Here is a 26,916-nt window from a genome sequence, read left to right as displayed (position 1 = left end):
GTGGGAGGTGTGCAGGAGGCAGCTGATGGATGTTTCTCTCTCATCGATGTTTCTAACTAACTATCCTCTCCCTTTCCTCTCTGTAAAAAATCAATAAAATATATATTTTTTAAAAATCCGAGTTTCTTGTTTATTTAAAATTATGAAGAGTCTGGTAATCCTAGGTGCGTGTTTCCCAGTTGCAGCCCGTTTGCCACAGTCCCCACTTTTCCCTATTGTGTCCCCATATTGAAGTGGTATCAGTTACCATTTGCCCTGGTGCTTGAACTTGTATTTTTCTGTAGTCATGATAAGAGGAGAGGGAACTGTTTCTCCAAACCACGTGTCTGGACTAAAGTAGGGAATCATAAAGATGCCCTTGAGTTTTAAGGAAAACGTAGATGAGGCTGTTTCTTTGTGGCAGCAAAGACTATTTTATTGAGTCCAGCCTGCAAACACCGTGTGCCCAGGGGAAGCCCCTCCCCCAGGCGTCCCATCCTTGTGCCTTGTGGGTCCCTTTGGGCATTCAGTCTTCACATGCTCAGATTGGAGCCTGTGGGTGGCGCCGGGCACAGTCTGCTCTGTCTCCAGCTGTCGTTCTGTATACATTTGTTCCTCGGATCTTTATGGCAGACGTGCTGTGTGCTGGGCACTGCGCTGGGCACCGGGGAGAGGCCAGGGAGACAGGTGCAGTGCCTGCCCTCAGGGACTGGCCTGGCAGTCAGAGGAGCAGACTAATAATGATCAGAGTAACTGAACGCCAGGAGACAGCTGAGGGCCGGGATGGAGATGCAGGGAGGACTGGCAGGTGCCACAGGGCCCGGTCCGGAGAGATGAGGAGCTGCCCGAGTGGGAGGACCTCGGTGATCCAGGGGGAGCGCGGGCAGGGCCACACCAGGCCTGGGGCCGTGGGGTGGAGAGTGGATCCGATTCCGGGGTCATGGATAGAAGCCCTGAGCAGGGCGAGCCGTGAGCAGCTTTATGGACTGCAGTCTGGGGTGCTGGAGGAGCAGGGTGGCAGCGGGGGGGCCGCTGATGTGCCCGTTGGGTGGACATTGACTCAGCTGACCACACCCCCGAATAGGAACCTTCAGGAGTGTGAGGAGCCAGGCCACGCGGGTGCGTGGAGAGGGTCAGGCTCTGCCTGCTGTGGAAGGAGCCATAGGGTGCCGTGCCGGGAGGGAGAGTCAGCCCGGAGCCTGGGCCAAAGGTCCCCGTCTGGCTGACCCTCAGCGCCCACCGGCCGAGAAGCTTTAGAGCAGACCAGTTCCCACTCAGAAACGACCCCAGTGCCCCTCAGCGCGCTGGTCGCGGGGTGATGCTCCTGCACGGCGGCCAGCTGCCTGCGGCCGAGTCCGCTGTGAACGCACCAGGGAGAAAGGGAAGATAAAAACCCAAAGGACTGGCCGCCCCCAAAATGTGGCAGCAGCAGGTGCAGGGCTTCAGTTCGGTGTCCTGGGCCTGGCCTGGGCGGAATGGACCACGTAGTTTCTAGGTGGGCGTGCGTGTGTGCGTGCGTGCGTGTGTGTGTGTGTGTGTGTGTTTACAGTGTTACTGTGATATAATTCTATGCACAGTTCACCCGTGGAAGTGTACAATTGAATGGCTTTTTATATGTTCACAGAGTTGCACAACCATCAGCCACAATCACTTCTAGAACATTTTCATTACCCCCAAGAGAAACCCTCTTCCCTAGCTCTCACTCTCCCCAGCCCCTCTAATCAACTTTCTCTCTATATAAATTCATCTTTTGTGGACATTTCATGTATGTTTGTGTTTTAAAGACACTGATAGGCCAGAGGATTGAAGACCCCATTCAGCCTGTGAACAGGTTCGTTTGGCCGTCATAGTGATTTAAAAATGTTGAGGTTAGTTTTGAACATTTTTGAATTGGGAGAGTTTGCATAAATGTCTGGACCATCATTTGTCTTGAACAAAACAGGTTTGGCACATTCCTACCTGGAACAATCCGCTGGAGCCAAGTAGTAGCCACCCTCTTTAGGTGGGGCGCGGGTCTCCTGTTTGCCACAGTCCCCACCCCTCCCTGCTGTCTCCCTGCCCGGAGTGCCAGCTGCCTGCTTGTGCTGCTGTGTTTCGCAGAGAGTCGAAGGGCTCCGTCAGAAGGAGGAAACGGAAAACAAGCAGCGTGCTGAAAGCCCTTCCGGAGCACGGCCCACTCCCCTGTGCTCATCTCCTGCCTGGTTTCAGGGTCTCCCTGAGTGTGGACACCCTGCTAGGGTCCAGGTTACAGTCCTCTCTCTTAAGGATATAGCATCTCACTGAGAGTAACCCAGAAAAATTACCTGACCCTCCTCAGCTTTCATCTCAAGACAGAGAGAGTCTGAGGATTGTTTTCCTCCCGTTTTCAAATGGGGAAACCGAGGCACAGAGCTGGTCGGAGATGTGGTTGGGACCACACAGCAGCCCAGGCTGCTGCTCTCAGGTGGGGCTCCTCCAGAAGAGGGTGTTCCTTTTCCTCCTGTCCTTGCTCAGGGCTGTCCTCCCTCCCTCCTTCCTGTCTTCCCTGCAGCGAACATTCATTGAGCGCAGTATTAGCGATCCATTGTCTGGTGACAACCCCAAACTCAGTAGATGGAAGCAGCTACCATTGTATGGTGCAGGGTTTTGCAGGCTGATGGGGCTCATTCCAGTGGCTCTGTTCACATGGCCCTTGTCTTCAGAGAGTGACTCGGGTGCTGCAGCGTCTCTTGAGGCCTAGACTCAGAAGTCACAGAGCATTGCTTCTAGCACATTCTATCTGTCAAAGCAAGTCCTAGGCCCGGCCGGATTCAGGGGTGGGGAGGAAGGGATCCCACCTCTTCGTGGGCAGAGTCATATTGCACAAAGGTATGTGGGTGGAGGGAGGTGGAGGGCCAGCTCTAGAAACAAAAGCACCTACTATGTGCCAGGAGTTGTTCTAGGCCCTGGGAATACAAAGGGGAATAAAATAGACTAACAGCCCTGCCCTCCAGTAGCTTTTATTCCGATGGAGGAAAAGGAAAGGAAACAAGTAAAATGCATAGTACGGTGGTAAGAGTAAAGAGAAATACACTGGGGCAGGACAGGGAATGGTAGGCGAGTTGCGAGGTCAGGGGAGGCCTCATCGAAGAGCAAAGGAAGCAGGGGATGAGCTTCACCGGTGAAGGGAACATCAGGTGCAAAGGCCCTGGGGTGAGGACATGGCTGGTGTGGTTGGTGGGGAGTGAGCAGCCGGTGATGAGGTTGGAGAGGAGGGAGAGGGTCCAGATGGTATAGGGAAAGGGAGTTTTATTTGACATTACTGAGTGAGGTGGAAAAGAGGAGAGGATTTTTTTTTAATTAAGATATAATTCATACAACATAAATCTGACCATTTTAAAGTATGTAATTCAGTGTTCTTTGGTATATTCACTCTGTTGTACAAACATCACCCAATTCCAGAACATTTCCATCACCCCTGAAAGAAACCCCATGACCGATCCCTCTTTCCCCTTCCTCGCATCCCTCGGCGGAGACCACCCCAGTGTACTTCCTGTCTGTGGATTTGCCCCTTCTGGATATTCACATCAAAGGAACCGTGTGACAGTGGCTTTCGTGTCTGGCTTCTTTCACTCCGCATACTTTCCAGGTCCGTCCATGCCCTGGCGTATAGCAGGACCCCGTTCCTTGGTGTGGCTGAATAATACTCCCCTGTGTGGATGGAACACGTTTTCTTTGTCCATTCACCAGTCGGTGGACGTGAGTTATTTCCACTTTGTGGCTGTGAAGAACAGTGTCCAGGTTTATGTAACAGCCTGTGTTTGGCTATCCTTTGGGATGTATTGCTGGGTCACAGGGTAACTCTGTGTTTAACCTTTTGAAGAACTGCCGGACCGGGTTCCAGCGCTGCTGCACGAATCCACGGTCCCGCCCGCAGGGTCCGCGGAGGGTTCCAGGCGCTCCCTCCACATCCTCGCCAACACTTACTGTTTTCCTTTTTTGGGGTTGTCGCCACCCTAGCAGCTGCGAAATGGCATGGTGGGAGATTCTGAGCTGAGGAGACTTTGGGCCTAACAGGGCCTTTCAGGGGAGTAGATTGAAGGGGAGCAGGAGAGGAAGCGGGGACCAGTGAGCGGACTGCTGCACTGTCCCAGCAAGAGAGGACAGTGCCGCCGAAACCGGTTTGGCTCAGTGGGATAGAGCGTCGGCCTGCGGACTCAAGGGTCCCAGGTTCGATTCCGGTCAAGGGCATGTGCCTTGGTTGCGGGCACATCCCCAGTGGGGGGTGTGCAAGAGGCAGCTGATCGATGTTTCTCTCATCGATGTTTCTAACTCTCTATCCCTCTCCCTTCCTCTCTGTAAAAAAATCAATAAAATATATTTAAAAAAAAAGAGGACAGTGCCTTATGCCAGGGTGGTGGCGAGGGAGACGGGGAGAAGCGGTCGGATTTGGGATACACTTTTAAGGAAGAACCGAGAGGATTTGTGTGCAGATTGGATGGGATGAGGGGAGAGAAAGAAAGATGAGTCAAGGATGCTCCCGGTTATCTGAGCAACTGGACAATGGTGTTTCCGTTTGTTGAGTTAGAGAAGACCAGAGGTGGAGGGTCTTGTGTTTTTTTATGCCAGTCACTTGGTAGGCAGGAGCCAGCCCCTCTTCGTGTGTGTGTGTGTGTGTGTGTGTGTGTGTGTGTGGTTGTTGCCAGCCCAGCTGGGAAGGTTCGACCGGCACTTTGGGAGGAGGGGTGTGGAAGAAGAAAGCAAATGCTGTGCTTCACATCTGTTAAAATAAGTGTCACTGGCCGGGCCCTGAACGTTACTTAAAGTGAGCCATTCGTGTCCTTGCCCTCGGAGCGGGACAATGTGTGCCCGGGGAGTTACAAAGGACGGCGAGGGCATTCATCCTGATGATGGGCTGCTTCAAAGGGTGCGTGGGCTGCAGCCGGCAGGCCTCTGCTTTCTGAGGCCACTTAGGGGATTATCTGGAGAGAAAATGGCCCCGTGAGTGATTTGTGGGCCTGTGGGGTGCTAATTCTGAGCTCCTTCCTGTGGGTGGGAATGTCTTGGGGCTTGTTCCTCCCTTAGCCCACCAGACAGTCAGCAAACGCGCTCTGGGCTGTCTCCTGCCTGGGGGCACTGCCCTGAGTACCAGGAGGCGGGACGGCGATGGAGGGGACACATTTCCCTCTCCCCCAGGATGGAGGGGACACATTTCCCTCTCCCCCAGGAGCATCGTGGTGGCTAGGCGTCAGCTCTGGAGTCAGTGCTTACGAGCTGTGTGACCACGAGCAAGTGACTTAAGCTTTCTGGTCCGTTGCTTCTCAGTTCAGAAAAGGGGGGAAATTCCAGCACCTGCTGTATGGAGTTCTCCTGAGGCTCAGCTGAGATGATCCACTTATGGTGATTAGCCCTTGCTTTTTCGATCCCGTGAGAGAGAGACAGAAAGCAACCACTTACACACCTACCGTGCGTGGGCTCTTTGTTAAATGGAGCCAGGTTTATTGTCAGCTTAGCCTCCGACCAGCCCTGCCCGGCCAGGGCTCCTGTCACAGGGCAGCCAACCAAAATGCAGAAGTTAAACCCGTGGGTCAAGGTCGCACGGCTGGCAAAAGAGAAGATGGGATTTGAACCCAGGACCAAGTAACTTCCTTTCTGGTTGAGATGCGCTTCCTAGGAGCAGGGCTTCAGGCGCATCTCGGGAAGGAGGCAGCGGTCCGGCTGGGGCGGGTCGGCGTTGTCTGCACCCACGCTCCCCGGGGGTCTCCAGCCCTCCGTGCCCGCTCCCGTTTCTCTCACTCGTCTCTGCATCAGAGGGAACAGCCAACACTCTCCCACCTTCGTTCTCCCTCGGCGCCTTCAAGACATTGTACCATGATTTCACTTCGGGGGGAGAACTTCCTGTGTGTTTCCCAGCCTCCCTCCGCTGAGGTCGCCCTCCCCTGTCAAGCCTCCCCCGTGCAGGCACAGAAATAGTCCCAGCTGTGAGATGAAGGTTCCAGAGTTTAAAATTGCCACGGGTACTATTTATACTCCAGCCGGAAAGATGGCTTTTTGCAGCCGTTTACTTTGTGGCGGTGGCGACGGCTGGCGCTGCAAGCAGCCGGCTCTGGCACCGGCTAAGCATTTCCCGGGGCCACTGGGTGGTGAGGGGCCTTCGGGTGCGGGGGGCGGGCCCAGGCTGCCCAGAAATGTCTGGTGTCGCCTCCCTGAGCAGCGTGATCGGCCTGGTGAGCCAGAGAAAGAGGTTCAGGGTCTAGAAGTTTCTTCCTAGATGCCTGGAATTTTTAAAAAAAAAAAACACACGAAACCCTCCCCTATTTTATATGCCTTGAGGGTTGTACATACCTGAGGGGGACAGGGTCAGACTAATTTCTACCCTCGTGATGAAAGCAGGGATTATAAACCGGCCGACCCATTCACATGCGTCTTTAGCTTGGCCCGTGGAGCGTTAGAAAAAAATGTATCTTTTTCTGAATTTGTGCCACTGGTTGAAAATTGAGACATTTCTCATGAAGTGAGAGTTTCTGGCCTCTCTTGGAAAATGAAAGGGGTCTGGCACCTTCGAGCTCCGCAGGAGGCCCGGTGGCGCGTCCCTCGGTCACGTCACTGCCTGGCCCCGGTAACCAGAGCTGGGACCCCTCACATTCCATCAAACCTCCTTTCAGTCTCCCTCGTCCCGCTCCCCGATCCCTACTCTCCTGGGCTAATGATAGGGTTTCCAAGAAACAATAGGGTGCCCGGTTCAAGCTGAACTGCAGACAACGGATAATATTGTAGTGAGAGTGCGTCCCAGGCTGTCCACAGTGGGCGGTGTCACTGAGGCCTGTGTCTGCTGACCGCACGCGTCTTGTGTAGTTACAGATTCGGCTTCTATTCTGCATCTCCCACGGCTCACGCTTCCTCTCCGGTGTTTCTCAGGAGGCAGGTCTCAGGGTTTATTGGAGCCGGCTTTGAGGCTGTGGGCTCAGACCTACATGAGAGTCCTGGCCCTGCCACTGGCTAGCTGTGTGTCCTCGAGCAGGTCACCTCCCCTCTCTGAGCCTCAGTTTCCTCGTCTGAACAACGGGGATCTTAAGGGTACCTGTGTTACTTCCTGTTGGTATTTATTTCATGTCTTTTGAAAGCTGCTTGGAGTGGATGGCCCACGGTGGCTTTGCCCAGCCCTCAGGCATCAAGATTGCGCCCAGATTATCCCTGTTTCAAATGAGGCTAGGAGAGGTTTGGCAAAGGAAAAGCCGGCCTAGAGGGAATTGGGCGGATGACCCTAACCTTTCGCTTGCTCTTTTTAAAAATGAAGGGCACTCGTCTCCCTGGAAACCTTCGCTAACCTCCAGGACGTTGTCTTTCAGGCGAAGGAGGTGGAGGAGACCATCGAGGGGATGCTCCTGCGGCTGGAGGAGTTCTGCAGCCTGGCCGACATGGTGAGAGCCGCCGGCCGGCCGGGGCGGTGGTTTCCGCAGGCCACACGCCAGGCCCGGCCTGAGTTTTCTGGGGAAGCCATTTGGGTGGAGATTTAGCAACCAGCAGGAGGGGGGCCTCGGCCAGCGGTGAGCGGAAAACCGCACGCACGCTCTCCCCCTCCACACCCAGGCGTGCTGGGCCGGCCATCTTGCTGCGTCCTCCCGGGTGGTTTTATTCCTCAGAGGAGCGGGCGCGGGCCACCAGGTGGCACTCTCGGCGCCGATGCGAGCCGTGCGGGATGCTGAGACTATATTTAACTCCCCTCGCTCCGCAGCTCCCCAGGCAGATGTGGAGTCACCAGGAAGCGCCTCAGGCCTGCGAGGCCTGGCAGGGCCGGGCGCAGCCGGGGTGGCCCTGGGCATCGCCTCCTTCCCGCACCCTCTTGCTCTCCACCTTTGCCTCCTACCCAGGTTTTTGGGGTCAAATCCCCTTAGTTGGGTGGGGAAGGACATGGAAGATGGTGCCTGAGGCCCAGAGGACAAGATCTCCACTCCCTGTTCCCTGTAAATCTCCTCTAGATCCTGGTGTCCCCAGGGCTTGCTGCCAGCCAGGTGTGAGGCCCCAAGGAGCAATGCTAGAACATTCTGGAAATGCCCAAGCTTATTAAAGGCAACCCGGCAACCCGAGATGGAGGCTTCTGCCTGGGAGCCGGGAGGGTAGAGCTCCATGCTGCGACCTGGCCCTGCCTCTCCCTGGAGCCGGAGCCCGGCCGGCCCTGTGGTGCGGACTGTGCCTGGGAAGCCAGGTCTGCAGCGGTCTGAGAGCCCACGGGGGCGCAGTAAAGCAGCCCCAGATGTTTACTGCACATCTGCTTTGTGCCAGGCACCCCATGAAGTGTGTCTCCTGTGTAACCTCATCTCCCCTAGAAGCAACCCAACGTGATGGGCACCGTGTCAGCCCCCTTCATCCTACAGACCTGCCTTGGTGCCCGCCTGGGCATGGCAGTGGACGGACAGAAACGGTCCCACGAGGGGCTGTATGTGTGTGTCTTTCTCGAGAGCCGATATTTTAGTTCAGGTGGCGGCTTGGGTGGGAGCTGGGTAATCAGACAGACTTCATGGCCTCTCAGGTTTTTCCTCTTCACCAAATATGGACGCCTTCTCTGGCTGGGCCCTGTGTGGGTCCGAGGGTGCAGGGTCCACCGCTGTCTCCAAGCCCAGCCTGCTGGGAGGGCGACGTGTGCTCCAGTCACTGTCATTCACTGTGGAAACGCTGTCATCGCCGTGTGCTCAGGTGCACAGGGAGGCTGCAGAGGTTTTGAAAAGAGAAAGAGGGTCCAGAAGGAACGGGCACGTAATCCTAAGACTTGGTTTGTTTTTTTAAAACAAAAAAAAAAAAAAGGAGCAAAAGCATTAAATTCTGCCTGGGAAATCGGGAAGGCGTCATAGAAGAGATAGTGATTAATTTGGGAGTTGAGGACACAACAGGAAGAATTCAACTGCTAAGGAGAGCGGGGTCCAGGCAGGGCATGCCGGGCGCAGCGTGGACAGCGAGGGCCCACAGGTGAGGGGCGGATTTGAAGACGGCGTGGACGGGACCCAGGGACATTGTTGTTGACAAGTCCTAGCCCATCGTCCTGTGAAAGGAGACCCCCTGTGGGTCCGGGACAGCTGGGGGTGGGAGTCAGCGTGGACAGGCCACACCTGCCTTGAAAACCACCAGGGCTTATGGGGGAAGTCGTGTTTAGGTGGCCAGGAGGCCCGAGACTGCAGGCTACACCGAGAAGGCCCTCTCTGAACTCCGAGATGGAGAAGCCTTCCTGCAAAGATTTAATACTGAGGCCGCGCTCAGGTGTCCCACGGGCCAGTCCTGCCTGCAGGTATGTTGGATTTTTTTTTGAGGTGGGGGGGGGAGGCGGGGAAGGAATTTGCTGCTGTCATTTATAGAATGTCATGCCCCAAATCTGGATTCCTGGCTTCTTAGAAAAACGAAGATCCGGCCCCTGTTGGGAGCTGGTTCCCACCTAGCCTGCATCAGCTGGAGCTGCGTAGTGGCCGCCCCTGTGGCCTGGCCACTGGCCCCTGGCCCCCTGGGAGCTCCCCTGGCTCCAGGGCCGCCTGCCGGACCGCCATCCTCTGCTCGTGTGTTTAAAGTAGGGAGCGTTCTCTGTACTCTGGGCCCTCCTGAAAGCGGCAGATAAAGCCCGGCCGAAAGGGCCCCTGATCCGAGAAATGGAAGAGAGTGCACTTCTGTGGACATGAAAACTGTTTCAGCGTGTGTACGGCAGTGAGCCTGTCCGCACGGATAGAACGTGCCTAGGACGCACTCTTGTGGCCCCGGTAGGCGTTTTGAGTTTGCAGCCCTTCACTGATGCTCTGTGCTGATGCTGTTTAGATCAGGGGGTCCTCTGGGCCCCAACAGCTGAGGCTTAGCTTAGCTGGTGCGTCTGTATCCAGGTGTTGTGAGCTCCACAGCACAGGGAGAGGTGTCCAGCTGTCAGCCCTGGCTCATTCCTCTCTTGATCTGAGCTAGGGATGCGTGGGGTCCTTTGGGAGGCAGGTGATGTCACACCATGGACCACGGTCCGGGTCCCTGCCTTGGCTTTTGGAAACACTGATCCAGTTAGAGGTCTGAGAGCAGCCAGGCTCCCTGGTACCCAGTCCAGAGGGAAGCGGCTTCATTTCTGATAAAATCAGGCTGTTAGAAAGAGTCCGGCTTCCTGTCTGGCGCGTTGACTCCTCTGCCGGCCTGTCCCTGATCGCTCTCGGTGGCTGGAATTCACTACCCTGCGCCTGTGGCCTGTTGGACCTTAGGAATAGTGCCACTTCAAGCTCTGAGTCTCCCCGCCGTGGGGCCTGGGGCACAGCACGTCACCTCTCTGTGCCTTTATTTTCTCTGTAAAATGGAGATAATGGTTCCGAGGATCTGCTGCTGCATCCAGCGACCCCAGGACGTGGGGCTGTAAAACAACGGCCCATGCATGACGTGGGCCAAGGCAGGGCACAGAGGGCGGCTCGGCTGAGCCCCAGGGCACCTGTTGCCTGGGGCTGTCCACGGTGGCTCTTCTCTCACTTGTGATGTCTGGGATGGGGGGTTGGGGGAAGCTGGGGCTGGCAGGCATGCCGGTCCTTAGTGCAGCCCCCCACATGTTGAGCTGGTGCTGCCTCGTGGCATGGCGGTGTGGCCCCCAGAGCAAGCACGCCAGCAGACTGGAAGCGGAAGGAGCCAGGCTCCGGAGGCTTGCATATGGAAATTGACACAGGGTCACTTCCATCTTTTTTTTTTTTTTTTTTGTCAAATCAGTCACGTAGGTGACCCAGATCCACGGGGAGAGGTCTTAGACCCCACCTCTTCCTGGAAGGACGTAAAGAACTTGTGGGCCTGTGTAGCCACTGACAGTGTATCCATTTCCAGAGTTACCATGAGGAATAGGTGAGGCAGGGATGTGACCCAAGGAAAGGACAGACGATGGCAGGTGTGGGAAGGATGGACATGCCAAAGGGCACGGCCACTTTGGAAAATAGTTTGGCGATTTCTTATAAAGTCAAGCCTATACTTACCCCACATTCCAGCCATGTGGCCCTAGATAATTGCCCAGGAGAAATGAAAACAAATGTCCACAAAGGCTCGAACGCAGTGTACATAGCAGCTTCGTTCATGACGCCCAGATGCCGCCGGCAGTAGGAGTGGGGGATAGAGGATCTCATACAGAGCAAAGGGCGGGCTTGAGCGCTGCCCACAACAGCCTGGGGCTCTCACCAACGTGATGCTGAGCGAAAGGAGCCGGACACGCGAGTACACTCTGTGTGGCTCCCCTAATGTGAAGTTCCAAAATCGGCACAATAACGAATGGTGGTGGGAGTCAGAGAGTGGCCAGCTTTGGGAGGGGGTGAGGCCTGGGAAGAGGCTGACGGAGCCGCACGGGGTGGTAGCGTGTTCTGCAGATGGGCGTGGGTGGTGGTTACACAGATGTAAGCACGTGTACGAGGTGATCGAGCTGTCCGCTTGAGGCCCGGGCTCTTTATGTCATGTGCACCCCATTAAAAATAACTGCTGAGCACGGGGCCTGCTGTGTACCAAGTGACCCACACACGGTAGCCACCGAGGTCATCGTCACCAGCATCAAAGCACCAGTAGGTTGTGACACTGATGAGATGATATAGACGCTGTACTGCAGAGCCTTCCGCCTCGGTGCCCTCTGGGGTTGGGGCAGCTGGCCAGGGCCCTCCGAAACCCCCATGGCCGCGGGCCCACCTTCTGGCAGGGAGCAGACTCTTCCTTCGCTCACACAATGGAGAAAATGTCCTGTTGGCCTCAGCCCAGCAGTTGCATTTGGCATTGGTGCATGTTCTTGGGTCAAGTGCATTTGCTCTCCTTCCTGGGGCCCTGAATCATCCTGGACAGCGGTCTGCTCCGTGATCTGCTGATCTGCTCCGTGATCACCTCCACCTCCACTGCCCAGACATCGGGGCTCCGGAGCTCAGCTCTGGGGAGGAGGGGGAACAGGCTGGGAAGGGAAGGGCCTGCCAGGCCCCCACCCAGTGAAGCTGCCTGGGGGTCGTCCTGGCAGGGGTTCAAAAGCATTGGTTCCTCGCTGACCTCTCTGCTCTTCTCAGGAACAGACAAAACATGCACACTCAGTGCCTGGGACGCGATGGTGTGTCGTGGGCTGGCTGTGAGAAAAGAAATGTGTCGCTTCCCTTTGACTCCCCTATAACAAGGGAAGTGCACAGGGACTAGGTGAGGAATAGGTGAGGACACCGTGCTGGGGACACACTAGGGAGTGGTGGGGACTGTGGTTAACCAGAGCAGGCAGCTGTCACCCAGCTCTAGATGGGTGTTGCCATGTGGAACCGGGCCTCAGTGTGGCCTGGTCTTCAGCAGCCAGAAACCGGGGTTTCTAAGGGAAAGAGTCTTAATTTTAGATCTTGGCACCTGGCTTGGTTGTGCTTTGCTTGGCTTCTTCTTGCGTGTGTGTGTGTTTAAGGCACGATGCTGGTTCTCTGTGGAGACACGGAACGTGAGTGCGGATCTCTGGTTTGGGGGGATGGCCTCAGACCAACCTGGGCTGGAGTCCCCCATCTCCCACTTTGTAGCTTTGTGATCCTGGGCCCGCTCACTCCGTTTTCCTGACTTTTTCTCAGTTTCATCACCGGTAAAATAAGGTTGAAGATAAAATAGTTCCCCTTTACAGGGCCCGTTTCCAGAAAATTCCCCTCTGCTGTCCCCAGCGTACAGCCTGCCTCTGGGCAGGTGCACATAGCGCCCTCACACCCACCGCTCTGGCTGGTGGAGTAGCAGCCTCAGAGAGGGGCCCTGGCTCGGCCCACAGACCCCTTTCCTCTGGTTCTTCGGATTCAGAGGAAGGCGGGATGCTCCGCGAATCCCCTCTCTGCAGCGTTCGCTTCTCTCCTGTAGGTTGCTAAGACCAAGTCCTCCCGATTCTCACCCCCCATATGTTTCCTTACCAATTAATAGAAAGAAAAGATTGCATTTGATCCACTGTGTTCTGTCCTCGCCACGAGTGACCTGCTCTGGATCGCGTCATGACGACTGCTTCTGCGAGTCGCCTTGTTGAGAGGTGGGCTTCCCTCTAGAAACGTGGCCTTGGGGAAGAAGGGGGACATTGAGGACTTTTCCCTATCGCGTAGCAAGTGCAGGTGCCGGGCAGCACACGGACAGTGGTGAGGCGTTAGGGAGGGGTGGCGACTGTGGAAGCTGGAGAGCTGCCCCGTCTGGAGGGAGCAGCTTCGGTGCCTGGGGAGACGCAGGCCCATGTTGCTGAAGCTGCTGACTCTTTTTTTTTTTTTAAATTTCTTTATTGATTACGGTGTTACATATGTGTCCTTATTCCCTCATTACCACCCCCCCCCCCCATGCCCTCACCCCCCTGCTGTCTGTGTCCATTGGTTAGGCTTATAGGCATGCATACAAGTCTTTTGGTTGATCTCTCCCCCTTTCCCCCACCCTCCCCTACCTTCCCTCTCAGGTTTAATGGTCTGATCGATGTTTCTCTGTCTCTGGATCTATTTTTGTTCATCAGTTTATGTTGTTCATTATATTCCATAAATGAGTGAGATCATGTGATATATATATTTCTCTGACTGGCTTATTTCACTTAGCATAATGCTCTCCAGTTCCATCCATGCTGTTGCAAATGGTAAGAACTCCTTCTTTTTTATAGCAGCTTAGAATTCCGTTGTGTAGATGTACCATAGTTTTCTAATCCACTCATCTGCTGATGAGTGCTTAGGCTGTTTCCAAATCTTAGCTATTGTAAATTGTGCTGCTATGAACATAGGGGTGCATATGTCCTTTCTGATTGGTGTTTCTAGTTTCTTGGGATATATTGAAGCTGCTGACTCTTAAGAGAAGCTGTACATCCAGGTTTCACCGCTGCAGTATGTTGTTTGTTTGTTGTTGTATTTTTTATAAATCTTTATTGTTCAGATTATTACAGGTGTTCCTCTCCTCCCCCCATAGCTCCCCTCCACCTGATTCCCCACCCCACCCCATACCCTTACCCCCCCGCCACTGTCTTCATCCATAGGTGTAAGATTTTTGTCCAATCTCTTCCTGCACCCCCCAGACCCCCTTCCCCCTGAGAATTGTCTGTCGCCTCCCTTTCTATGCCCCTGATTCTATTATATTCACCAGTCCATTCTGTTCTTCAGATTTTTTTATTCACTTGATTTTTAGATTCACTTGTTGGTAGGTATGTATTTGATGTCTTTTTGTTGTTCATAATTTTTACCTTTACCTTTTTTTTCTTCTTCCTCTTCTTAAAGAATATCCTTCAGCATTTCATGTAATACTGGTTTGGTGGTGATGAACTCCTTTAGCTTTTTCTTGTCTGTGAAGCTCTTTGTCTGACCTTCAATTCTGAATGATAGCTTTGCTGGGTAGAGTAATCTTGGTTGTAGGTTCTTGCTGTTCATCACTTTGAATATTTCTTGCCACTCCCGTCTGGCCTGCATAGTTTCTGTTGAGAAATCAGCTGACAGTCGTATGGGTACTCCCTTGTAGGTAACTAACTGTTTTTCTCTTGCTGCTTTCAAGATTCTCTCTTTGTCTTTTGCCCTTGGCATTTTAATTATGATGTGTCTTGGTGTGGTCCTCTTTGGATTCCTCTTGTTTGGGGTTCTGTGCGCTTCCTGGACTTGTAAGTCTATTTCTTTCACCAGGTGGGGGAAGTTTTCTGTCATTATTTCTTCAAACAGGCTTTCAGTATCTTGCTCTCTCTCTTCTTCTGGCACCCCCCAAATTCGGATGTTGGTACGCTTAAAGCCATCCCAGAGGCTCCTTATGCTATCCTCACACTTTTGGATTCTTCTTACTTTCTGCCTCTCTGGTTGGGTGTTTTTTTGCTTCCTCATGTTCCAGATCTTTGGTTTGACTCTTGGGGTACGGTGATCTACAGTTGAGTTTCTGTATATTCTTTTTTTTTTTTTTAATATATATATATTTTATTGATTTTTCACAGAGAGGAAGGGAGAGGGATAGAGAGCCAGAAACATCGATGAGAGAGAGACATCGACCAGCTGCCTCCTGCACATCCCCCACCGGGAGATGTGCCCGCAACCAATGTACATGCCCTTGACCGGAATCGATCCTGGGACCTTCCAGTCCGCAGATCGACGCACTATCCATTGAGCCAAACCGGTTTTGGCTGTATATTCTTTATTTCAGACAGTGTATGCATAATTTCTGACTGGTCCTTTTCCATTTTTTTGGTATTCTCATTAAGGTCCTTGAAGGTCTCTTCAAGTTTCTCAGCGGTTTTTAGAAGATTCTTTAGTAACCTTATAAATGTGGTTCTGAACACTGTGTCGTCCATTAGTTTACTTTCCTCCATCTCTTCTGTTCGTGACCTCCTTCGGTGTCTCCACATTTTGGCTGCCTCCCTATGTTGATGGAGTGGCTTTGTGTGGTCAGTGACCTATAGGGGCCGGTAGCTCAGCTTCCCCAATCTCCCTAGGTGGTCGCTCTTGGTACCCCCCTTTGTGGGCTGAGTGCAAAGTCTTGGTGTAGTTAAGCCTTGATTGTTGTTGGTACACTGGGAGGATTTGACCTCCAGGCCAATTGGCTGTGAGGATCAGCTGTGTCTACGCCGGGAGACAGCCTTATTCAACTAGACTTGCAAAATTGTAAAAGCCTCTGTGCTCAGCTTGGATGGGGCGGAGTTTCAGGGTGGAGCCTACAGCCTTGGCTTCCCGTCAGCCCCGCCCTATGAGGTTCCTGGGTCTCAGTGTCCCTCAGTGTACCTTTGTACTCCCTGCAAGCACCTCTGAGAGAAAGGCGCCCTGGAGTTTCGCCCGCTGCCAAACAGTCTAGTCTCTCCCCCAATGAATCTGGATTCCCAGATTCTCGCCCGGAACTGGGGTTTAGTGCAGTCGGAACTGGGGCTCAGCGCAGTCCGGAGCTTTTGTCTCCTTCCCGCTAAGGCAATTCAGTGGCACAGTCAACAGTCCGTCCTCTGAGTGCTTTCACGTGCGCGCCTCCGGAGCTCTGCCTTTCACCGCTCCTCTGTGTTTCCACCCCACAGCCCAGATTCCCCCAGTATGAGCCTGGGTCCCCAGGGTCTCGCCTGGAACTGGGGTTCAGTGCAGTCGGAACTGGGGTTCAGCGCAATCTGGAGCTTTTATCTCCTTCCCGCTGGAGAACGCCAGCCAGGTACTCAGCCGCCCCGTCCTCTCTGGCTCCGTCCTCCCCGCACGCGCCCGTGTCTCCGCCCGTGTCTCCGTACCTCAGGCTTTTACGGCTCCTCTGATTTTCCTTGTGGTTTTATCTTTCCTTCTAGTTGTGGGCGTTTCAGTCAGCCAGCTTTCCTGTGGTTCTGGATGATGTCCGTTTTGACTTTTAGTTGTATTTTTGAAATTGTTGTGCGAGGCTGCAGGTTAGATGTTTACCTATGCCGCCATCTTGGTTTCTCTGCAGTATGTTTTAAAGTCGTATTTATGTGCTTTGCTGTGGAATAGTTTTGGATTTCCGGGAAAGTTGCCTAGGTAGTACAGAGAGTTCCCATATCCCCTCACCCAGTGCCTGCTCTGTTGACATCCTACATCGCCACGCACCTCCACTGAAACTGTAAAACCCACACCAGCCGATGCTGTCACTCCACTCCACGCTTCATTTCTGCTTCCTGTTTCCCACTTGAGCCTCGCTCCTGTTCCAGGCCCGTCGAGGAGACCACACTGCCTTCAGTGGCCCATCCCCTCAGCCTCCGCAGTCTCCTAGTGCCTTCCCTTGCTTTCTGTCACTTTGCAGTTCGAGGAGCACTTATCAGGTATTTTGTACACCAACCATGTCAAACTCAGAGGCTAACACAGGCCAAATAAACAAGATTTAAGTTTATGTGGGCTGCAAAAAAACCCCAAAAACTTTGATTTTCATAGAGACATAGGTTTATTTTGATAGAGACATGCTGAATACCAAGGGCTGAAATAAATTAGTAATCGTTAACAAAAATAATAGAACATTTTAATAAAAATTAATATTTTTTCTTGAGCATTAATTTACCAGACACTGAATATCTGCACAAATTAATAAGCATAACGCAAATAAACCTAGTTTTCTTGTTCTCCGAAAGCGACAAATTTCCTGTGCGCACACCAGACAAGGCAGTCCAAGACTAATGACGTGGCAATCGGCTGCTAAAATATTCGCTGCTGGTATTAGTGGAGAGAAATGGTGCACCTGTGCGTAAGGCGTGTAAGGGAAATTAATGCAACACGATTATAGTAATCAGACATTAGCGAACATTGTAGTTTGTTATTAATAATTATGTATAAGAGGATATTGTAAAAATTAAGTTACAAAATTTTTAGTAAAACGTTTCTTACATACAGTTATATTGGCTGAGCCGCAGAAATATTTGTTGTGGGCCGCATGTGGCCCGCGGACTGTGAGTTTGACATGCTTGCTGTAGATGGTCCCTCGGTTTGGGTTTGTCAGATGTTTCTCTTGTGGTCGTACCGGGTTACGGGTTTCCGGCAAGAACGCCGCCGAGGTGAGGCGCTTCTCATCACATCATCTCCGGGCAAGTGGCTCCCACAGGCCGTCACTGGGCTTTGTCTTGGTCAGGTTTCTCCACCGCAACATTCCCACGTTCCCTCCCATCATTTGCTCCCGTCAGACTCGTGTGCATCGATCTGACACGTTGGGTTCTAGTCCAGTTTACGCTGTTGACTGTGATGTGCAGGTTGCTCCAGCTTCAGCGACTTAGCTCTGCAGGGATGGCTCCGTGTACCTTTGACACGTTGCCATCCCTCAGTTCTAAGCACGTGCCTCCTTCCTGGCCCCACGGGATGCTCCAGGCTCTTACACTTTCCCGCCCCAGCCCTGGGATCGGCCGTTTCTCCTGGAGCCCCACTTGAATTTCAACGTTGGAAATTAAGTCAAATTTGAAAACGAAAACACTTTGTGAGCTGAGTCAGGTGCCACATTTAGACATGGAAGATCTCGTTGAATGCCCAGAACGTTCTTTCAAGAGAAGCACCCATAAGCTCCCCGGTTTACAGGTGAGGAGACTGAGGCCCGCGGCTGCGCCAGACCCACCCTCTCAGGACGCTCTTCAGCCTCACGGGGTCAGAGCTGGGGGGGACTTACCCCGGACAGTGGGCTTGGCGCTAGCTGCCCAGGGGCATGGCAGGGCTGTGCCCGGAGGAGGGGCCGGGACAGGAGTGTGGTTTGGACATGCCGGGCCATGGGATGGCTTCTGGGAACCCGGGCCTCCTGAGGTGGTGGGAACAGACTCTCAGGAGAACCACAGAGGTCTCATGTACTTAGGCAGAAAGAGGAGGAAACACAGGTACAGTTTTTAAAAACAGGCTTAAAATTAAAATTTTGTCCTGAGTTACTTATCTATTGCTGCCTAGCAATGATCCCAACTTGGTGACCGCAGCGATTCTTTCCCACTTGATAGCATGTGCGGGTCAGGGGTCTGGGTGCAGCCCAGCCGGGCCCTGCGGCTCAGTCTCCGGCTACAGTCCCGGCCTGGGCCAGGGCCACGGTCATCTCCGGGCTCAAGTGGGGCAGGACTGCGTCCAGGCAAAGCCGGCGGCTCTGGGCAGGGCTCAGCTCCTCCCTGGCGGTTGGCCGAGGCCCTCAGTTCCCAGCCACGTGGGCCTCTCCAGCATGGCAACTTGCTTCCTCAGAGCCAGCAGCCGAGAGGGCAAGTGAGAAAGAAGAGGGGGGAGAGATCACGTGTGAACAAGCCGGCAACGGAGACCGCCAGCGAGGAGGAGGGACAGTCTTCTGTACAGGAGGCTCCGAGTGACAGCTCTCGCTTTGGCCACTCCTCTTCATGAGAAGTGCGACTCTGGGCCCAGCCCAGGACAAGGGGAGGGGATCACCCAGGGCATGAAGAGCAGGAGGCGGGGTCACTGAAGACTTGTAGACAGCTGCCATGCAAACACTGCTGATCATTCTGTCCTCACAGCATTCCTGGGAAGCAAGGGCCAGCGTCGCTGCTTCCCTGTCCGGTTCAGCAAAGGAGGGCTGAGAGGGCAGTGGCTTGCCCAGGGTCACACAGCTCCAGGTGGGGAGAGCTAGATTCACACTCCACTCTGAGTCCCAAGTCCGGCTCCTGTGTGCCCACTGGTGTTTCTCTGACTGCCCCTGGGCCCCCACTCCAGCTTAGCCTCGGAGCCTGGCTGAAAACAGATTGTCAGCCAACCCCAGACAAACCAGTCCAGACTCGGAGGGGCCGGGAACCAGCACTGGCTGGCTTCCCGCAGGGGATTGGGCCGCTCTCTGGCACCTGAGAGCGGGGTGCTACTGCCCTCTGCACGGCAAGGACATGACACCATGGAAATGGACTTCCCTCTCACACCGAGGGCTGGGTTTGGTGCGTTCGGCTCTGAAGGAAAACGGAGGCTGAAGTGTCCAGTTTCAGGGATGCAGGGGAGGTGGTGGCTTCATAAAATTTAGTCACTTTTGGGGTCCTTCCAAGCCGAAGAAATTGAACATTAATGAGATGCATGGGAAATGCCCAGCACAGTGTCTGCATGTGGGAAGCTCCCTGATAAGTTGTGTTTTTCGTTAACATGGTTGATGCTAATGATTAACTCATTAGTATTATTAATTCCAGGGCAGGGAAAGCGTGCCTCACCTCAAATTCAGTTGAGGGATTTGGATTCTTTCCCTTTGCTCCTTTAGTGCTTTAGAAAAGGAAGACCTGGCCAGGTAACCCGATGGTTAGAGCTCAATTTTGTAGGTTCAGTCTCTGATCAGGGCACACACAAGAAGCAACCAATGAATGAATAAATAAGTGGAACAATAAACTGATGTTTCTCTCTCTCTCTCAAATCAGTCACTCAATAAATTGATTAAATTAAAAAGAAAACGAAGATTCTTTGTTTGGGATTGGTGGTGTTGGTTGTTTGGGGGGGACGACAATTAATTTTCAGTTCAGTACACAACACCTGGGCGGGCCTGGGTCCGAGAAGCAGTGGTGTGGGTCCCTGACTGGGACTCTGGGTTGATCCTGGGCCTGCCCTAGCGCGTGATGCCACTCAGTGTCTTGGCCATCAGTGAGCTCTCTGCCGTCCCTGGCCGACCCCAGAGGCAGGCGGGAGGCCATGGTGATGGGACAGAGGGCCTCATGAGCTGTTTTGATCCTTGCAGATCAGGAGCGACACTTCGCAGATCTTGGAGGAAAACATCCCTCTCCTTAAGGCCAAGGTGACGGAAATGCGTGGCATCTACGCCCGAGTGGACCAGCTGGAGGTGTGTCCAGAAAAAGGAGCTTTCTCTGTGAGATCCGTGGACTTGTTCTGGCTCTTTCGTCTTGTCTTCCAAGATACTGATCTGACCTTGAGACTACCAGGCATCAGACCTAGTGCAGGGGGTTGGGGCCTCCACTCACGGGACATTTAAAAAATATGACAAATATGAATTTATATAAAGTATCCTATTTTAAAAATTGGTTACTTTATATAAAATCTGAATGTTAAGCTGCTTTTGGAAATTCAGAAGCTTTGATAATCCTGGGCCCACATTTCTTTAAATACTTACATCTATTTATTGTTCAAGGTATCTTATCTAATAAGAGTAATATGCAAATTGACCATCACTCCAACACACAAGATGGCTGCCCCCATGTGGACACAAGATGGCCGCCACAAGATGGCCAGCAGGGGAGGGCAGTTGGGAGGGACCAGGTCTGCAAGGGAGGGCAGTTGTGGGTGGTCAGGCCAGCAGGGGAGGGCAGTTGCGGGGGACCAGGCCGGCAGAAGAGGGAAGTTGGAAGTGACCGGGCCTGCAGGAAAGGGCAGTTGGGGGGGACTAGGCCTGTAGGGGAGGGCAGTTAGGCATGACCAGGCCTGCAGGGGAGGACAGTTAGGGGAAAACAGACTGGCAGGGGAGCAGTTAGGCATCAATCATGCTGTCAGGAGAGTGGTTAGGGGGTGATCAGGCTGGCAGGCAGAAGCGGTTAGGGGCAATCAGGAAGGCAGGCAGGTGAGCAGTTGGGAGCCAGCAATTCTGGATTGTGAGAGGGATGTCCCAGATTGGAGAGGGTGCAGGCTGGGCTGAGGGACCCACACCCCCGTGCACAAATTTTGTGCACCGGGCCTCTAGTAAATATATAAAATGCACCCATCTAAGTATACAAATTCAGTTAATTTTTACTGAAACTCACATGTGACCCAAATTTTAGAAATGGGACATTTCCGAGCCCTGGGCCGAATTGTAGAGCTGAGGCATGTGCTCGCTAATTCACCGCCGTCCCCACCATGCCCTATTGCCTCACTGCTGCCTTCTCTCCCCCATCTGTTACTGTGTGGGCTGAGCTGCACAGCATCTCATTCCCCTCCTTGCTGCGCTGCAGAGTTGGTGCCCTCCTGTCCCACCTCCCAGAGGAGGAGCCTAAGCTCCGAGACGTAAGCCACTTCCCAGGGTCACACAGCTAATTCCATGAAGCTGGACTCGACTTCTGTCCACTGGGGCTAAGCTCTTAATCGAACTGCCGCCGCAGCGTGGGATCTTGGCTCCTGGCACAGGGGAGGACGGGCGGCTGGGAGGGGCTGGCAGTGTAACAGTGGTCACCTGGACAGAGGGGCGTGGCCCTCGGAGCTGCCGAGGAAGGCCGCCTGGCAGGCAGCTCTGCGTTAGCAGAGAATTAACATTCTCGTCAGCAGAGAATGAGGCAGGAATATAATTAAAACGTTGCCCTTGGAGTAGCTGATTCATTTGAATTTTATTCCACACGTTGGGAAGAGGAAAAAGAAACATGAAGATTTGCAGCCCTGGTTCTTGCCTTGCGTGGGTCGGCCCAGCTCTCCAGCCCGATGCTTTCCTTAGCATTAGGTTCACTAACATCTATTGCGGGCCTACTATGTGCCACTCGTAGTGAGAAAGATAGGTACAGTCCACAGCCATATTCTAGCAGGAGAGACTTGACGAGAAAGCATTACTTAGCCGTTTCCTATTGCCACTGTCACAAATTACCTCACATTAGTGGCTTAAAGCATGGATTTATTATCTTATCTCTCCTGAGGGCAGAAGTCCACAATGTGTTCACAGGCTGAAGTTGAGGTGTCCGTGGGTTCCTTCGGGAGGCTCAGGGGGGGAACCACCCCTTTGCCTTTTCCGACTTCGAGAAGCCGCCTGCATTTCTCAGCTCATGACTCCTTCCTCCGTGTTCAGAGCCCACAGCCTAGCATCTCCCAGTCTCTCTCCTACCCGGACCCTCCGCGCCCCTCTCCTGAGGACCCTGTGATTACACGGGGCCTCCTGGATAAGCCTGAGCCATTGCCGCCTTTCAAGATCCTTAGTCACATCTGCAAAGGTCCTTTCACCGAGTAAGGAAACAGATGCCCCGCTTCCAGGGATGAGAACGTGGACATCGTTGGGGCGATTATTCTCCCGGCCGCCGTCAGCCCGGGTGACTTAGAGTGAGGCCAGTGCTGGTAGGGCAGGTGATGAGGGGAGGAACCCATCGGCCCCTGGAGGGCGAGTGGAGGGAGCAGTGTGGGGGAGGGGTGGGCAGGGGCACAGCCGAGACAGAAGCTCTGAGGCAGGAAGGAGATGGCACCAGAGCCTTGCAATCCAAGGTCAGGATTTGGCCTTTATCCTGAGGAACAGGAAGCCACTGAAAAGACAGGATGGCCAAGTGGTTAGGAGTGCAAGCTCTAGACAGCACAGCCTCAGTGCTGTCAGTACTCTGGGCATGAAACCCTGTGCGGCGGGGCCATCCTGTGGGCATCATAGGGCTCAACAGCATCCTCGGCCTCCACCTCCAAGATACCCCTGCCCCCCAACTTCATTATGACAACCAATGTCTCTAGATGTTGGGAATGGCTCCTGGTGGGAACCTCTGCCCGAGAGCCCTGCTGCCTGAGTCCAGTCCCGAGGCTGCCTCTTCCCAGTGTGGACCCAGCAAGTTCTGAGCCTCCATTTCCCTGTGAAATGGGCAACAGTAGTGAGGTTCTTGAACCCAAAGCGTATCGGTCTTCACTCGACAGAGATTTGTAGAACGCTGACTGTGGGCTACGCTGAGGTGGGTGCTGGGAACGTGGCTGGGGCGAGGCTCCCGGTCCCCTGCTAGTGGCTGTGGGTGCTGGGTGAGGAAGTGGCTGGGGGGTGCCTGCCAGACCTAGAGCAGACAGCTGCGCAGGGCTGTGACCTCCACGCTGAGGCCTGGAAGGTGGGGGAGTGAGCCCGGGAAGGGAGCACCGGAGGCTGGAAGGAGGAAGGCCTCCCGGGCAGTTGTGGTAGGTGTAAGAGCTCACGATCGAGGGTGAGGCTGGGGCGGTGGGCCCGCTGGCCAGGGAGGGCCCAGACATGGCTTTCGGACCCTGTGTTGAGGATGCCAGGACTCGTCAGAGGGATTATAGTTACTATACTTTGTTTTCTCTCTGACAAAGCCCAAAATAATTTTTTAAAGTGTTCCATTCACGGGTTCTTAGTATATTTACAAGGTTGTACAATTATCACCACTGTCTAATTCCAGAACATTTTATCGTCCCTAAAGGAAACTCCATATCCATTAGCAGTCATTCCCCAGCCCCAGCCTCTGGCAGCGGCTCATCTATGGATTGGCCCGTTCTGAATCTATGGATTGGCCTGTTCTGACGTTTCATAGTAATGGAATCATGCAACCAGCATGTGGCCTAGAGTGTCTGGCTCCTTTCACATAGCATGTTTTCAAGGTTCATTCATGTTGTGGTATGTGTCAGAACTTCATCTGAGTAATATTCCATCATATGGATATACCACAGGTTGCCTATCTTTCATCAGTTGATGGGTACTTGGTTTGTTTCCGCCTTTAGGCATTTATGAATAACTAGAGGCCCGGTGCACACTCTCCTTGTGGGGAGCGAGCCTAAGCCGCAGTCGGACATCCTTGGTGCTGCCACGGAGGTGGGAGAGGCTCCCGCCACCACCGCCACGCTTGCCAGCTGTCAGCCCGGCTTGTGGCTGAGTGGCGCGCCCCTCCCACTCCCACCCCCCGCACCGTGAGAGCGCACTGACCACCAGGGGGCAGCTCCTGGATTGAGCGTCTGCCCCCTGGTGGTCAGTGTGCATCATAGTGATCGGTCATTCTGCTGTTCGGTCAATTTGCATATTACCCTTTTATTATATAGGGTGCTGTCTAAATTTTATGTGGATATGTTTTCATTTCTGCTGGGTAAACACCTAGGAGTAGAATTGCTGGACCATACAGTAACTCATTTTAGGAACTGCCAAACTATTTTCCAACGTGACCACAGCATTTTGCACTCCCACCAGCATTTGTTATAAGTTTAGATAGAGGTTGAAAACTCAGAGGCCAATGGGATTCAGGACCATGCTGAGCTGGCCAACCTCAAGGCCCCCTCTGCTGTTATTTCCAACTGAAAAGCAACTGTCCCCTTCCGTGGATATGATTCTCCAGGCTTGCCACAGTCCCCACTCTGCCCTAGAGCCTCCCCACCATTGAGGCTGATGGCATTTGCCTTGTGTCACTCCCCACCTTCCTGGGCTGTTGCTTTCCTTAGAGGAGAGAGATATTTCTCTGTAAGTGGGTCTCTGTCAAAAGAAGGAAAAACTAAGCTAGTCAGAAAGGGTCATGGATTCCGAGGCCAATGGGAGAATATGTATTTCCCATGATGTGGTGTGTGACATCAGAACAACACAGCTTAGGCCCCTGTGAGAACCTGACATTGTACCGGGTAGATGGATTCCACAGCCTGACTCGGCTCTGCCCTTTGGGTAACTCTCTTCCATCTTTCGTCCCCTGCAAGTTGGGGCTGTGATGTTTGTCCCTCGCAGAGTCGTCGTTGGGCCAACCCCCAGCACATTCAGGGGCTCAGTGAGGACAGCTGTCAGGTGGTCGCTGCCCGCAGGCTGGGAGAGGGGAAGGATGCTTGCCACTCAGCCAGCCGGCCACAGCCACGGCCACGAGCCCCGGGGCTTCCAGGGAGCCAAGACCACCCTGCTCTCGGATCCGTGCGACCCACGGGGTGGACGGAGCTTGAACTGGGCCCTTTCTCAGTTTTAATAATAAAACTAACATTTACTGAGCACTTGCTATGAGCCAGGGACTCGGTGCTTTACGCCTAAGAACTTGCTTTAACCTCACAGCAGCCCCAGGAGGAAGGTCCTGTTTTAGTCCCATTTTATAGAGGAAGCGGCTGAGGCACAGAGAGGTGAAGGGGTTTGCCCGAGGTCACACAGCCAGGAAGTGGTGGAGCTGGAATTGCAAAAGTCCGTGCTCCTGACGGCTCCTCCGTGCTGAATGTTGGCACTTTCTGGGCAGGACCTGCTCTGAAGCTGGGGCCTTTGCCAGAAGTGTTCAAATGCATTAGAACTCAATATGTTTTAAAGCAATGAGGCTTTCTCTCCCCTTCCTTCCTTCCTTCCTTCCTTCCTTCCTTCCTTCCTTCCTTCCTCCTTCCTTCCTCCTTCCCTCCCTCCCTCCCTCCCTCCCTCCCTCCCTCCCTCCCCCCTCCTTCCCTCCTTTCCTCCCTCCCTCCCTTCCTTCCTCCCTTCTTTCCTTCCTTCCTTCCTTTTCTTCCTTCCTTCCTTCCTTCCTCCCTTCCTCCCTCCCTCCCTCCCTCCTTCCTTCCTTCCCTCCCTCCTTCTCTTTTTCCTCCCCTCCCTCCTGATAATAAAAGTAATACATTTTAATTGTGTAGAGAAATACATAGAAGTCGCCCATACTCCATAACCCAGCCCCCAGGGTGGCTACGATTGGCTGCCACCCTCTCTCTGTCCCCCGCCCTGTCTGCGTGGATGCATGGGTGTCTGCCCCAGTTGGCTGCAGGCTGGGGTGGCCCCAGTGTGGCCTCTCCCTGGCCCTGCTGGGCTGGGCTGCCCTCGCTGGCAGGCATTTGGGAGGCGGGTCAGACCTCGTGAGCGCGCATTCCTCAGCGTGGCCTCACTCCCCACCAGACTGGTATTAGCGCAGGGAGCGTGAAATTGGAATCGGCTGGAAGGACTACAGGACTTTCTTCTATTTCACAACCAGATGTGTCGGCCCAGGGAGGCCTCCAAGCTTGAGGGCCAGAGCCCTGGTCCTGCCCGTGGCCCCTTGTCCCCACCCCCCACACCCACACACACACACACACACACTCACACACCCTTGATGTGGCTCATTCGGCCTTTCAGCTCTGCCCTCCCAGAACCCCAGGGAGCGGCACATCTTGGGCTCACCCAGTGTCTTGCTGAGGGTGCATGGGTTCGTGCACTCACGCAGGCGCACACTCATTCACGCGTGCATCATTCATGCCCTCACCGTCCAGCTGAGCCCCTCTAGCTGACCAGGTTCTGGCCTTGGCCTGCGGACGGCACTGACCCAGCACGGGCTCTTTCAGACAAGAAGAAGGCTCAGAGGGCGAGGGGGGCTCCGGAGACGGGCTCCACAGTGACTCGGGGGCTGTGTCAGAGCAGGTGGTCAGGGAAGGTGGATCCAGGGCCAGAAGGATGAGCAGCATTCCTCCCACCAAGAACGGAGAGGGCACGTTGGCATGCAGAGAGGCCCTGTGGAGAGGGGGGCCTGCCTGGAGAGAGCTGTGTGACTGCGGGCAGGTGGCCCAACCTCTCTGAGCCTTGGTTTCCCTTCTCTAAAACAGGCTGAAAAGCGGGTCCCGATGGGAGAATATGGGAGGACACGGCGGGGCCTGGTTAGGGGTGGGAGCGGCTGCTGCTATTGTCAGGGCCCCGGGAGGTGACCTCCCAGCTAAGGCCTCACCTCTCCAGGGGCCCGCTGTGGCAGTGACTGGGGGTCGGCCTCCGCTGGCGGGGGGATGCAGCCAGGACTGCCCCAGCCGGGGGCAGATGTGGCATCCCGCTCTCTCCTCCCGCCAGGCCTTCGTCAAGATGGTGGGACACCACGTCTCCTTCCTGGAAGACCATGTGCTCCGGGCCGAGCGGAGCCACGGAGCCTTCTCACAGGCCCTGCGGAGGTGGGGGTGGCTGGGCTCCAGAGGGCTCCCCTCCTTCAGGAGCGTGAGTATCTCCCCACCCCCTCCTCCTCCCAGGCCCTGGAGTGGGAGGGGGCTCAGGAAACGGGAGGTCAGAGGGCATGTCTCAGTTCTGCAGACAGGAAACGGTGTCTGGCCAGCCCAGGTGGCTGGGTGTCTCGGTCCCGCC

The 26,916-nt window shown here is 54.2% G+C and overlaps 1 protein-coding gene across 4 annotated transcripts in view; it reads left to right on the top strand.

The window, feature by feature from the left end:
- Positions 1 to 26,916, top strand: part of BCAS4 (breast carcinoma amplified sequence 4) — a 54,650-nt gene that overhangs the window by 4,156 nt on the left and 23,578 nt on the right. Inside the window, exons 2-4 of one of the 4 annotated variants that reach the window (XM_008141180.3) lie at positions 7,287 to 7,358; positions 19,966 to 20,067; positions 26,632 to 26,772. In XM_008141180.3, coding sequence (XP_008139402.2) covers positions 7,287 to 7,358; positions 19,966 to 20,067; positions 26,632 to 26,772 — 315 coding nt within the window. Of the gene's footprint in view, positions 1 to 7,286; positions 7,359 to 19,965; positions 20,095 to 26,631; positions 26,773 to 26,916 lie in introns of all 4 variants that reach the window. The other 3 variants (XM_054723950.1, XM_054723951.1, XM_054723952.1) reach the window with 3 other exon arrangements.

The sequence above is a fragment of the Eptesicus fuscus genome, chromosome 12 (genome assembly GCF_027574615.1).
Source record: "Eptesicus fuscus isolate TK198812 chromosome 12, DD_ASM_mEF_20220401, whole genome shotgun sequence".
Taxonomy (NCBI): Eukaryota; Metazoa; Chordata; class Mammalia; order Chiroptera; family Vespertilionidae; genus Eptesicus; species Eptesicus fuscus.
This window is presented reverse-complemented; position numbering and strand designations above follow the sequence as displayed.